We start from the raw sequence: 14,353 nt of genomic DNA, 5'->3' as shown, positions 1-14,353 counted from the left end.
TAAAAATTCTGACAAATTTTCATGAAGATCCATTGAAAAAATATGGCCTCTAGAGAGGTCACAAGGTTTTTCTATTATCTGACCCATTGACCTAGTTTTCGAAGGTACATGACCCTGTTTTGAACTTGATCTAGATATCATCAAGGTGAACATTCTCACTAATTTTCATGAAGATCTCATAAAAAATATGGCCTCTAGAAGGTCACAAGGTTTTTCTATTTTTATAACTACTGGCCTAGTTTTTGACCACATGTGACCCAGTTTCGAAACTGACCTAGATATCATCAAGGTGAATGTTCTGACCAATTTTCATGAAGATCCATTGAAAAATATGGCCTCTAGAGAGGTCAAAAGATTTTTCTAATTTTAGACCTACTGACCTAGTTTTTGACCACAGATGACCTAGTTTCGAACTCGACCTAGATATCATCAAGATGAACATCCAGACCAGCTTTCATACAGATCCCATGAAAAGTATGGCCTCTAGAGAGGTCACAAGGTTTTTTTATTATTTGACCTACTGACCTAGTTTTTGAAGGCACGTGACCCAGTTTCAAACTTGATCTAGATATCATCAAGGTGAACATTCTGACCAATATTCATGAAGATCCATTCAAGGGTATGGCCTCTAGAGAGGTCACAAGGTTTTTCTATTTTAAGACCTACTGACCTAGTTTTTGATGGCAGTTGACCCAGTTTCAAACTTGACCTATATATCATCAAGATAAACATTCAGATCAACTTTCATACAGATCCCATGAAAAATATGGCCTCTAGAGAGGTCACAAGGTTTTTTCATTATTTGACCTACTGACCTACTTTTTGAAGGCATGTGACCCACTTTCGAATTTGATCTAGATATCATCAAGGTGAACATTCTGACCACTTTTTATGAAGATCCGTTCATAAGTATGACCTCTAGAGAGGTCACAAGGTTTTTCTATATTTAGACCTACTGACCTAGTTTTTGACCACACGTGACCCAGTTTTGAAGATGACCTAGATATCACCAAGATGAATATTCAGATTAAATTTCATATAGATCCAATGAAAAATATGGCCTTTAGAGAGGTCACAAGGTTTTTCTATTATTTGACCTACTGACCTTAGGCTAGTTTTTGGTGGCACGTGACCTAGTTTCAAACTTGACCTAGATATTATCAAGGTGAACATTCTGACCAATTTTCATGAAGATCTTGTGAAATATATGGTCTCTAGAGAGGTCACAAGGTTTTTCTATTTTTAGACCTACTGACCAAGTTTTTGACCGCACATGACCCAGTTTCGAACTTGACCTAGCTATCATCAAAGTGAACATTCTGACCAATTTTCATAAAGATCCAATGAAAAATGTGACCTCTAGAGTGGTCACAAGCAAAAGTTTACGCACGCACGCATGGACGAGGGACACTGCGCGATCACAAAAGCTCACCTTGTCACTTTGTGACAGGTGAGCTAATAATCTGTGAAAAATCATCGGATCAGAACATGAAGGCATAATGCCCATCTCCTCTTGAAAATGAATCTTTCTATGAACTTTCACTGAATTCCAGCCAATGGTTGCTGAGAAGTACTCTGAACAAGAATTGTGGGATGAACAGACACACAGGCGGACATTCTGACAGACTGACAAAGCGGCCACTACATGCTTCCCCTTCAGGAAGTATACACATAAGAACAGCATGCTAACCCTTGTCAATGTTTCATACTAGATCCATCATAACTTGGAACCACAACAGAACCATTTTCATACAAAGATAGGTCATGATTCTGGAAATTATGGTACCTGGCATGGCTTTGATAAAGCAAAATGAGGAAAATACAACTGAGGCTTGTGTTATGAAAACCTTTCCAGTGGTTTAACCCTTACCCTGCTAAATTTCTATTATGAAATTGTCCATCTTTCAATTTGGACAGTACCATTCACTGTTAAAAGGGGTGCTTACCAAATAGATACTGACTGAATGGCGAACAGTGCAGATCTTGATCAGAGTGTGCGGATGTGCACTGGTCGCAAAGGCAGAATCAATCGTGTCCAGCGTGATAATGATTAAAACATATTGAGAACCACAAGATAAAACAAGCTGACTTCAAAATGTGATCTGACCTTGGACCTGGTGGAATGGATTATGAATGTACATGTATCTTGTAATAATATTATGAAAAACATTTATACATAGCTATTTGACAGCATCTGTGACTCAAACAAAGATTTTTTGGGGGTTATTAAACCAATCTGATGTTCCAAATTTCAAAATCTTTTAAACAAATCTGAAAATTACATTAAGCTTTAAACCCCACATATATGTACTGCAGTTTATTATATAAAACATACTTCAAAGCTTAATCAATTATGATAGTTTGGTTGGATGATCAATTTCGCTGTGCAGTATTTACACCTGATAAAACAAGGAAATACCATGTTTATCTACAATATGAAGGTCACAATCTTAAAACATGTGAGCAGTTTGATAACTTACTTTCAAAAAGATACAGTCAAACATCAGTTATAGCAACCCCATTATCAATCTGAATTTTTTAATTTAGTATTGTATCATAATGTTAATGAGTGTTTCAACAAAGACTGGATTTTATTTGCTTTATTTACTACAAACATGCCGCAATAGGATAACTTATCATTTTAACCCTTAGCCTGCTGGCGGCGATTAGTTTTGCCTTTGCGACCAGTGCAGACCAAGATTAACCTGCACATCCGTGCAGTCTGATCATGGTCTGCACTGTTCGCTATTCAGTCAGTAAATTTTCAGTAAACACCCCTTCGAATAATAAATGGTATTGCCCAAATTGAATGATGGACCAGTCCATTTTAGAAATTTAGCATGGTAAGGGTTAAATACAATTATATACAGTTTGGTGCAGCATATCACTGATATCAATTTCGTGCAATTACAAACATATCACTGACATCTAAAATTAACATAATTATGCAAGACAAAATGCACCTTCAGTATTACATATCTCAGCAAACTTTCCAATCTAAAGCTTCAAGGTGTGAAGCATAAATAACATGAACACATTCTACTGGTCCCAAAGAGTTCACTATAACCGAAGTTTTACTGTATATACAGGTGTGTATGTATATACAAATATCTAATTGTTAGTAAATTATGTTAGGTTACTGTACAAGGGACTTTATAACTTTGTAAGTAATCAAAAATTTCAGTGAATCTGTTGTCAAATATTTCACACATTATGAAAATGATGCATGATTAAAGGGCCTGGAAGTGAAACCAAACTTGACCAGTGGTGACATAATAGAGTGACTGAAGTATTATTAACAGTACAACAGTGTGAGTTTAATAGTTTGACCAGAGCAACTGGGTATCAATGGCTGCTGCAAGAGATGATGAAGATTATCCTGACAAGTGGATCAAAGCTGAAACTGCTGGATTTATAGTCACTTTTTCTGGGGTTAAGCCATTCCTTTTCAAACATACAGAGCAGGTAAAGATTTTCATTTAGAATTAATGGCAGGGGGATTCTTAAAGGGAAGTGTCTTCTTTTTTATTTGTTTGTTTGTTTGTTTCAGGTTCAACGCCGTTTTTTAACAGTATTTCAGTCTCTTCTTTTTTAAGAAATATACAAAATTACAACAAAAGCACATCCTTCAATTCCTACTTCAACAGTATAACTTACCAAACACTAAAGGTGCATATAATGTACTTTAAATGTTATAGAATGTCATATAATATTATTTTTGATGACTTTAAAGTGCATGCAAAAATAAAACAGGACATTACATTATACCTAAAAGTACATATTTCACTTAAATGTAGCACAATTTCAAAGTCGATTAAAGATTGATAGGGTATCATTAAAGGCAATATAGAGAAAATTCAAAATTGGAACTACATTATCATCAAGTATCATATGTCAACATCAAGAAGTTTGTTGTTTTTTTTTTTTTGAAAGATCTGTAAGGTACATATAAGTTAATACTGACTATTACTTACATGCAGAACTTTGTTTTTACATTTTGAATTACTGATAGTAACAAATGATATTACTTTACTAATTTCCAAAAACTTTGTAACTACCTGGAGGCACAGCGCTTTAAACAAAACTAGGCACTTCTGTCACGCAAATATGTGTCAAATTATGAGATGCAATTCAGACTCAAGCACTAAACTAGAAATGTGTCCATGGGATACAGATGCCCCCACTACATGACAGAGGACACCTGCACATGCTGACCAACATTCCTGTAAACTTTGGTGACTCTAGGTCAAATACTTTTGGAGCTACGCGTGACACAACATTAAAATGACCATTTTTTACTAAGTCAGGGGCCATAACTCCTACAAGACTGAATGAATCTCGAAGCGAAAGCCCAGGTGCACAACTACACATGCTGACCAACATTCCTGTAAAGTTTTGTGACTCTACGTCAAATACTTTTGGAGCTAGGCGCGACACAACACTTAAATGACCAATTTTTACAAAGTCAGGGGCCATAACTCCTACATGACTGAATGAATACGGACGCGAAACCCCAGGTGCACAACTACACATGCTGATCAACATTCCTGTAAAGTTTTGTGACTCTACGTCAAATACTTTTGGAGCTAGGCGCGACACAACATTCTCAGAAGGACAGACAGACAGACGGACGTAAGGGTGGACGGACAAGGGCAAATCTATCTGCCACCCCCCTCAAAGTGGGGGCATTAAAAAACAAGGAAGCAGATTCATGAATCAGATAAATTTATATATACACAAAATTATGCCCCATTTTTAGGTAGACTTTGAAAGACAGTAAACATCAAATGCAGAACAAACTTCCACTGCTCAACAAGGAAGACAAAGTCTCAAATTTAATTTTGTTTTATTAAAATTAATATTAGAATTACAAAGTTATCACCATCAATGGAAACAAGAGGGGCACTCTGGCCCTGTATAGCTCATCTTACCCAGACAACTTAGTATCCAATTTGACCTAGATTACATTCAAATGAATATTCTGACCATGTTTTATGTAAATCAGATAGAATGTATTAACCAAATGTTTCTAAGAATTTGACTAAGTGACCTAGATATTTAACACATAGGACCAAGCTTTGTCCTTGGCCTAATATGTATTTTATAAAGGAAAACATTTTGACAAGATTTCATAAGATCTTTTAATATACAAACAAGGTAGTTTTATTATCTGATTTTGTGGCTTAGTTTTTAACCACATGTCCAAGTTTTGTACTTAACCTGGAATTTATAATAACAAATACTAGGACAGAGTTTTACAATACAGTACAAATTTTATTTAAAGTCGGTGCATATATGTAAACAGGAAAACATTAGCTATGTATAGCTATTTACCGACATAAGAAGATGAAGGAGAAAATGTGGCTTCTGGAGTGTTAACAAGGCTTTTCTATCATCTGACCTAGTGACTTAGTTTTTGAAACTAGAGTGCCAAGTTTCAAACTTAACCTAGATTTCATTAAGACAAAAGTTCTTTCCAGGTTTCATTAATATAAGTTAGAAAATGAAACTGCTGGAGTGTTAACAAGGTTGGTCTATGGTTTGATCTGCTGACCTTGTTTCTGACCTGACAGATAATCCAATATTTTATCTAGATTTCATTGAAAAAACATTCCCACAAAGTTATATGAAGATCAGGTAGAAAATGTGGCTAATAAAAGGTTAACAGGGATTTGGTATAATTTGAATGAGTGACCTAGTTTTTACCCAAGATATTATAGTTTTAAACTTGACCTAGATTTTTTGGTCTTGATAGACTTCATCTTCAAAAAATAAAACAGAAAGATTTTTTTTCTTCTTTTTGGAACAACATTGTTGACTTATACCAATGAGTCTAAATGTTAAAAATAAGCCTAAAATTAAGAAAATGGCAATTAATAAGCAATGTGATAAGTACACCATGCTCAGTTTTACCTTTCTGAAAAAAAATCTTCAAGGTGATATCAATCAACAAGTTATCTGTAACAGAATTTGTTTTTTAAACAAAACCAAAACAAAAATTATCAGTTTTCCTATCATTTCACCTTGTGGCCTAGTTTTTGAAACCAAATGACCTACTTTCAAACAAAGCCTAGATTACATAAAAACAAATGTTCCACCCAAGTATCAATAAGATTTTGCCAAAACTGATATCTCTAATAGTCAAGTTGTGGGCGACAGATGATGGATACATCAACCTCACCCTGAACCTTTGCTTTCGGTCAGCTACAAAAAAAGGAAGGGGTAGGCTTTATATGCCTTGGTCAAACTGACGAGAGGATTCTTTATTCAGTCTACATCAGCATCCTTCTTTTTTTATTATGAAACAGCTTCTGTACTGGGTATTAACCTTAAGCTTGCTGGTGCTGAGAGATTTTGTCATTGCAACCAGTGCAGGCATGTCCATGCTGATCATGGTCTGCACTGTTTGCTATTCTTTCAATAAATTTTCATTGAACACCCCTTTGAATAATGTAAGGTACTGCCCAAATTGAATGATGGACCAGTCCATATTAGAAATTTAATAGGGTGAATGTAAATTTCATGACAGTTGTCTTTGTCTTTGAATTACCTGTCCTTGTGTATTGTTGAGCTCTCTTTATTTGTTTCAGTGAGCTTCACCCCAGCAAGGACACAAAGTGACATCTTTTTCAACTTAAGAAACATACATGGTCAGTCTCCAACCAGAGACACAAAATGTCAGCTGAGGCAGATCCCTTAATACAGACAGAGCAGGGAAAAGAAGACAGGAGTATTTCAATAAAATGGAAATATATAACTATTCTACCTGCTATGTTCTTCACCTTTGTTGGAGGTGGAATTTTCAATTTTATCATTAATGAGTGGACTCAGAACAAAATTCAAAATGAGAAATTCCCAAATACGACAATAAAGAATAATTTTGAAGCTTGCAATAATACCAACCATTCTGATCCAGTGTACATCAATTATAAAGCTGTGCAGCAGGATACCTCTATATGGCTGCTGTATTATTCAATTGCACAACATATTCCTATGTTCTGTGTTAACACACAACTAACAGGATATACTGACACATATGGGCGCAAGTTTCTATTTGTGCTTGCTACATTTGGAGCATGCGCTAAATACTGTGTAATAACTGCGGTCATACATTTCAATGCATCTTTATTGTATGTTGTGGCTATGTATGCATTTGACGGTCTACTGGGTAGTTCATATGCACTTTATGCTGTGTCGTTCTCATATGTAGCTGACATTACACACAAAGATAATCATCGTGTTCTTGGTGTGGTAATTATCGAAGCAACTCTCCTGGCTTCAGCAATAGTTTCCAGTCTGCTGTCAGGATATTTCATTGAAACTTTAGGATACGGGTTTTTTAACACAGCTGTTATAAGTTCCTCCATATGTTTGATAGGATTTTTCATTACAATTTTACTTTTACCAGAAAGTTTGGACAAGATCAAACGGCGGCCACCAAACAGTTTATTAGGTACCCTGAAGAACATGGTTCAGTTCTATGTCAGTAAAGACGTCAAAGGGAAACGACTCATCTATCTACTACTTCTCAGTTCTTTTTTCTTTGCTGAAATCGCAGGCCTTAACAGAAGTAGCATTGAGACGTTGTACTTCCTTGGTCAGCCATTTTGTTGGGGACCATCCAAGATCGGAGTTTTTACAACCACAAGGTATGCTTTACTAGGAGTAGTCGGACTTGGATCCTTAAGACTGCTTCAAATATTCCTGTCAAATGAAGCTATAGCAGTGCTTAGCACAGTGTCGTATGCAGCATCATTTATGATAGAAGCTTTTGCAAAAACAAATCTGCTGATCTATATGGTTCCTGTAGTGGGCATGTTCTGCTTTCTTATGGTACCTATGATCAGGGGTATGATGTCAACGATGACTGACCCAGACAAACAAGGGGCAATGTTTTCAGGCATCGCAACCATTGAGGTTCTCAGTAGCATATCTGCTTCACTCTCATTAAATGAAATTTATGCCGTTACTTATTCATTCATGAATGGATTTGTATTTCTTGTGATGGCTGGATTTTGTGTGATAGATTTTGCTCTTTTATTGAATGTGTACATCCTGAGAAAGTGCAAGAATAATAATAATGAAAAGCAAAACTATGAAACTGTGAAAATTGTACAGTGATTGTCTATTAGGAGTTTGTCCTGTTTATAGACAAGAGGGCTGTCATAGCCAGAAAACGCTCACCTGACATTGATCTCGATATATGTCATAACACACTGTCTTTAAATCCGACAATTCTGTTTAGTATAGGAAACATTCATCCTGATTAGAACGCTAACAAGAAAGAGGAAGTCAAGCAGAATCATTTAAGCACTTCTGATCAAGTTTGGCTAAAATTCATAAAGCAGTTCATGAAAAAAAGCTGTTTTGAAACTCCAACAGCCACAAAGTGTAGTGAAACAAAACCACTTGAAAAAACTTGAGGGTTGGTACAAACCAAGTCATCTGATGTTTATACCAGGTCAGATCCAGATGTTGGATCAACACTAACAAATGTTTTTCTGACTAGTTTCCACAACATATCATTTCAATTTTCATTAATAATTTTAATATAACAATAAAATTATTCCTACTCATCTTTTGTCATATTATACAGGCTTTAGATTCATAGTAGGCAGTCGAGAACAGAAGAAATTCATCACCAGATTATGTTTTTCTGCTCTGTTGTATCTCTTAAGTTCTTCACACAGATTTTTCTGAATATGTGCTAATTAAGTTCCAATGAACTTAGGAACTCTGACTGTCCGGTCTGACAATTAAACAGCCATTATATAAAACATTAAATAAAGCATTCATTTCTGTGATTACTCAATTATTAAATATATTTATGTTGTTCATGTTATTTATCCTGGTATTAGTAATTATATAAAAAAAAAAAATTTTTTTAAAAGATCGAAAATATTTTACCTTCCTGTTCATGTGCAATAATCAGGAAAGTACTACAGTCATACTTTCCACAATTGTGTTGACAAATAATCTAAACAGTTACATGTACTCTCTATTTGTATCTCATTAATGTATTAGATAAAATACTATGAGAAAGCACAAGCACACAGCTTATCTCTGCAGATTCTAACAAGAAAAAGTTTCCACTATAACTCAATCAGGCAAACTGTTGTAGAGTGAAAAATTTTCTAACATTTTCTTTTACCCATTATAGAAAAACTAACCCCAAACATTAGAGGACATTTTTTAGACTTTAGCCTGCTGGTGGCAAGTGATTCTGCCTTTGCGACCAGTGCAGACCAAGATCAGCCTGCACATCCGTTCAGTCTGATCATGGTCTACACTGTTCGCTATTCAGTCAGTAAATTTTCAGTGAACTCCCCTTCAAATAATAAATGGTATTGCCCAAATTGAATGATGGACCAGTCCATTTTAAACATTTAGCGGGCTAAAGGTTAAACAAATAACAAGAGCTGTCAGTTGACAGCGCGCTCGACTATTCTCAGTGCTTGATAGTATAATATAAGCTATGAGTAAAACTTTAACATTAAGTCGGAAAGGGGCCATAATTCAGTCAAAATGCTTGATAGAGTTGCCTCTTCCTTTTTACAGACTGGGGTCATGATGGTAAACAAGTATGCAAAATATGAAAGCAATATCTCAATGGACTTTGAAAATATTTGGGGTGGTACGCAAACTTTAACATTACAATAAGCATATTCTAAGTCGAAAAGGGGCCATAATTCAGTCAAAATGCTTGATAGAGTTGCCTCCTCCTTTTTACAGACTGGGGTCATGATGGTAAACAAGTATGCAAAATATGAAAGCAATATCTCAATGGACTTTGAAAATATTTGGGGTGGTACGCAAACTTTAACATTTGTGTGATGCTAACACTCACGCCGACGCTGGGACGAGTAGGATAGCTCCCCTATTCTTCAAATAGTCGAGCTAAAAAGGCCAGAAAGAATTTTGTAGAGGGTCACCCAAGGAACACTTGTGTGAAATTATTTTAAAAATTAGGCCAGCAATTTCAAAGAAGATTTTTAAAGCCATATAGAGCAAACTAGCCCTGACCCTGGCGGTCCTGGCAGCCATTTTTCTAAAAATTAACATGGGTCGAAGCAACTTTATTGAGGGCCATCCAAGGAACATTACTGTGAAATTATTTTGAAATCCCCAATGAAGCCCAATGTGGACAACTTCACATACATACTTAAAATATTCCAACAAAGTTCATGCAAATGTTTGACTAATTTTTGACTAACTCAAAGGCCATAACTCTGGTCTTGCTCAGTGAAACCCCAAACAAAACCACATGCCCAAAACTTCAAATGCTGAATAACGCTCCTACAAATGTCCATAACTCTAGGTCAAATACTTTTTGAGATATTTGTGACACAAACATTTTGGCTATTTATACACATTTGTTTACTCAGGGCCACAACTCTAGTCTTAATGTGTGAAATCACAAACAAAATCCCTAGTGCACAAATTCACAGACTGAATAATAATCCTATAATGTTTGAGACCTCTAGGTCTAACACTTTTTGAGATATGCTTGACACTAATGTATAAGGATATCTGGACAGACAACAGATCTAAGTACACCTCCTACCCCCAATGCACAATATTTTGGGGCATTTGAGCCAGGTCCATATAAGAATGCTACACATAAAGTTTGGTAACAGTATATATATCAAGCAGTTCATGGGAAGTGGTTTAAAAATGTTTTTTTTCTATTTCAAGCTCTTGCTGCACCTAAAATAAGTCAAGTTTGAAGAAACTCAAGACAGGTCAATACAAAGATGCTACAGACCAAGTCTGGTGAATATTCATCAAGCAGTTCATTAGAAAAAGTTGACTTGTTTACATGTTGTTTTTTTTTTATTTTAAGCTCAAGTAGCCCATAAATAGATCAATAATACTGAACAAGCCTGGCTGGTGAAGATCCACCATTTAGTTCTAAGTTTTGTGTATGTATTATTGCTGTTATATATGAATGTAAATTATATGTTATTAATAATTTATCTTGTTCATCTTTTCTTCATTTGTCATAATTTTAAGTTTTCAGAGGAACAGTATTTATACATTTCTTGCTGTTGCTGTTGTTGGGTATATTACATATCTACACAATTATAAGTCGTATTGTAACTTTCCAGCTTTTTATGGTGGAGGATGACCCCACATGCCCCTTCATTCATTATTTCCTCAAGGGCAGGCACCTGGGTAGAACCAACAACCTTCTGTAAGCCAGTTGGATTGCTTCCTCATATTAAAAGTTCACAGTACCAAGTAAAGTCTGAACCAATATCTGTCAGATGCAAGTGGCTCAAAGTCGGCAACCTTAACCACTCAACTACAGAGGCCCCTTCATACATTTCTGTAATGTGTAATGAGCAAAATTTTCAAATACTCACTGCTGTCATAAGAAATAAAATATGATTAAACAAAAACAAGTGGCTGAATCACTTCATATTCCAACTTGTGCAAAAGCTATATTTCTAAAATAATTAGAAAAGATCTCCAAACTAATACTACATAAATGAGCCACACCATGAGAAAACCACCATAGTGAATTTACGACCAGCATGGATCCAGACCAGCCTGGTCATGATCCATGCTTTTCGCTTTCAAAGCCTATTGCAATTAGAGAAACTGTTAGCGAACAGCATGGATCCTGATTCGCGCAGGCTGGTCTGGATTCATGCTGGTCGCAAATGCACTATGTTGGTTTTCTCATGGTGCGGCTCAATTATCTTTCATCAACATTTAAACCAACAAGAAGACAATATTTAAAGCAATTATTTCCAGACTGGCCCTTAGCTGAAAGTCTCCCAATATTCTCTCTCAAGATTCTGTTTCATACTCATGAAGAGATCACTTACCTTATATATCCAGGAATAAACGTCACATAGAACTCGTGTAACTTTCTCTAATCAATAAGATGGAACATGGCTGAATGTTATGCAGTACAAAGCTTTCTGGCGGTCCATATATACATATAGATGTCTGTTGGATGTCTGCCCAGTCAGAACCTGAATTGTAAACAACAAGCAAAATAAAGGAATGTATGAAAGACTGAATTTATAACCATATCTAATTAAACAAGCAAATTCAATTAATTGGTATCCCCCGCCAAATGGGTCTGTGTTGAGGAATGGCAAAGAAATATATCTGGCAAAAAGTTAAGAAGCAAATAATTTCATTACATTTGGACTTAAAAGAACTAAGTCCTTAAGAGAGCACAATCAAGTAAGAAATCTGGAACGTGGGTAGTGATGGTGGAGGGGCAGGGGGTTCAACTTCACATGTTGATAAATATTCATGGAAGGTTTGAAAAATTAAGACAAGAGGGCCAAGATGGCCCTAGGTTGCTCACCTGAGAAACACACTATAACACACCATAACAGTGTAAACATGTTTGACCAAATGATTTCATGGAAAAAAATATTCTGACCAATTATTAAAACTGGAGCAAAAAATCTTGAGTATAAATAAGTATTTTCTTTGATTTGACCTAGTGACCTAGTTTTTGACCCCAGACTACCCATATTCGAACTTGACCTATATTTCATCAAGCCAACCATTCTGACCAAATTTTATGAAATCCAGTGTAAAATGCACTCCCTACTGCATACACACGGTTTTTCCTTGATTTGACTTAGTGACCTAGTTTGTAAACCCAGATGACCCATATTCGAACTTGACCTAGATTTCATCAAGGCTATCATTCTGACAAAATTTCATGAAGATCAGTTGAAAAATACAGCCTCTATCGCATACACAAGATTTTTCTTTGATTTAACCTAGTGACCTACTTTTTGACCCAGATGATCCTTAATTAAACTTGACCTAGATTACATCAAGGCAATCATTCTGACCAAATTTCATGAAGATTAATTGAAAAATACAGCCTCTATCGCATACAGAAGGGTTTTCTTTGATTTGACCTAGTGACCTACTTTTTGAGTCCAATGACCCATAATCAAATTCAACGTAGATTTTATCAAGGCAATCATTCTGAGGAAATTTCATGATATCAATTGAAAAATACAGCCTCTATCGCATACATAAGATTTTTCTTTAATTTGACCTAGTGACCTTGTTTATGACCTCAGATGACCCATATTCAAACTAGACCTAGATTTCATCAAGGCAATCATTCTGACTTAATTTCTGGAAGATCAATTGAAAAATATAGCCTCTATCGCATACACAAGGTTTTTCTTGGATTTGACCTAGTGACCTACTTTTTGACCCTAGATGACCCATATTCAAACTTGATCTATATTTCATCAATGCAATCGTTCTGACCAAATGTCATGAAGATCAATTGAAAAAAACAGCCTCTATAGCATACACAAGGTTTTTCTTTGATTTGACCTAGTGACCTAGTTTTTGACCCGAGATGACCCATTTTCAAACTCGGCCTAGATTTCATCAAGGCAATCATTCTGACCAATATTCATGAAGATCAATTGAAAAATACAGCCTCTATCGAATACACAAGGTTTTTCTTTGATTTGATCTAGTGACCTAGTTTTTGACCCGAGATGACCCATTTTTGAACTCAACCTAGATTTCATCAAGGCAATCATTCTGACCAATATTCATGAAGATTAATTGAAAAATACAGCCTCTATTGCATACACAAGGTTTTTCTTGGATTTGACCTAGTGACCTAGTTTTTGACCAGAGATGACCCATTTTCGAACTCGGCCTACATTTTATCAAGGTTATCATTCTGACCAATATTCATGAAGATCAATTGAAAAATACAGCCTCTATCGCATACACAAGGTTTTTCTTTGATCTGACCTAGTGACCTAGTTTTTGACCCCAGATGACCAATTTTCGAACTCGGCCTAGATTTTATCAAGGTAATCATTCTGACTAAATTTCAAGAAGATCAGTTGAAAAATACAGCCTCTATCGCATACACAAGCTAAATGTTGACAGACGACAGACAGACAGACAGACAACAGACGCCGGACATCGAGCGATCAGAAAAACTCACCTGAGCATTTCTCAGGTGAGCTAACAAGAGCTGTTGGAGGACAGCAACGCTCGATTATTCAACAGCCTTGGCGATTGAATGAATACGAAAGTCAAAAAAGGGGCATAATTTAGTAAACAAGAGGGCCAAGATGGCCCTAGGTCGCTCACCTAAGAAACACACCATAACAGTGTAAAACATGTTTGACCTAGTGATTTCATGGAATCAAATATTCTGACCAATTTTCATTAAGATTGGACCAAAAAATTGGTCTCTTGCAATAAAACAAGCATTTTCTTAGATATGACCTAGTTTTTGATCCTAGATGACCCATGTTCAAACTCGACCTAGATTTTATCAAGGCAATCATTCTGACCAAAATTCATGAAGATCAATAGAAAAATACAG

General features: G+C 35.8%; 2 protein-coding genes across 5 annotated transcripts in view; one reads left to right on the top strand and one right to left on the bottom strand.

Moving 5' to 3' along the window:
- Positions 1 to 14,353, bottom strand: part of LOC123547611 (uncharacterized) — a 107,348-nt gene that overhangs the window by 52,641 nt on the left and 40,354 nt on the right. For all 4 annotated transcript variants that reach the window (XM_053551901.1, XM_053551900.1, XM_045334861.2 and 1 more), the window contains exon 2: positions 11,835 to 11,984. The gene's annotated coding sequence lies outside the window, so the exon portion shown is untranslated. The remainder of the gene's footprint in view (positions 1 to 11,834; positions 11,985 to 14,353) is intronic.
- On the top strand, positions 3,098 to 8,438 carry LOC123547612 (solute carrier family 46 member 3-like). Its single transcript, XM_045334862.2, has 2 exons — positions 3,098 to 3,465; positions 6,591 to 8,438. The coding sequence occupies exon 2, from the start codon at positions 6,676 to 6,678 to the stop codon at positions 8,119 to 8,121; it is 1,446 nt and encodes a 481-aa protein (XP_045190797.2). The 5' UTR covers positions 3,098 to 3,465; positions 6,591 to 6,675; the 3' UTR covers positions 8,122 to 8,438.

Source organism: Mercenaria mercenaria, chromosome 9 (genome assembly GCF_021730395.1).
Source record: "Mercenaria mercenaria strain notata chromosome 9, MADL_Memer_1, whole genome shotgun sequence".
Taxonomy (NCBI): Eukaryota; Metazoa; Mollusca; class Bivalvia; order Venerida; family Veneridae; genus Mercenaria; species Mercenaria mercenaria.
This window is presented reverse-complemented; position numbering and strand designations above follow the sequence as displayed.

Excerpts from the sequence above, each read along its gene's own strand:
- LOC123547612 (XM_045334862.2), top strand. The coding sequence starts at position 6,676 with ATGTCAGCTGAGGCAGATCCCTTAATACAGACAGAGCAGGGAAAAGAA.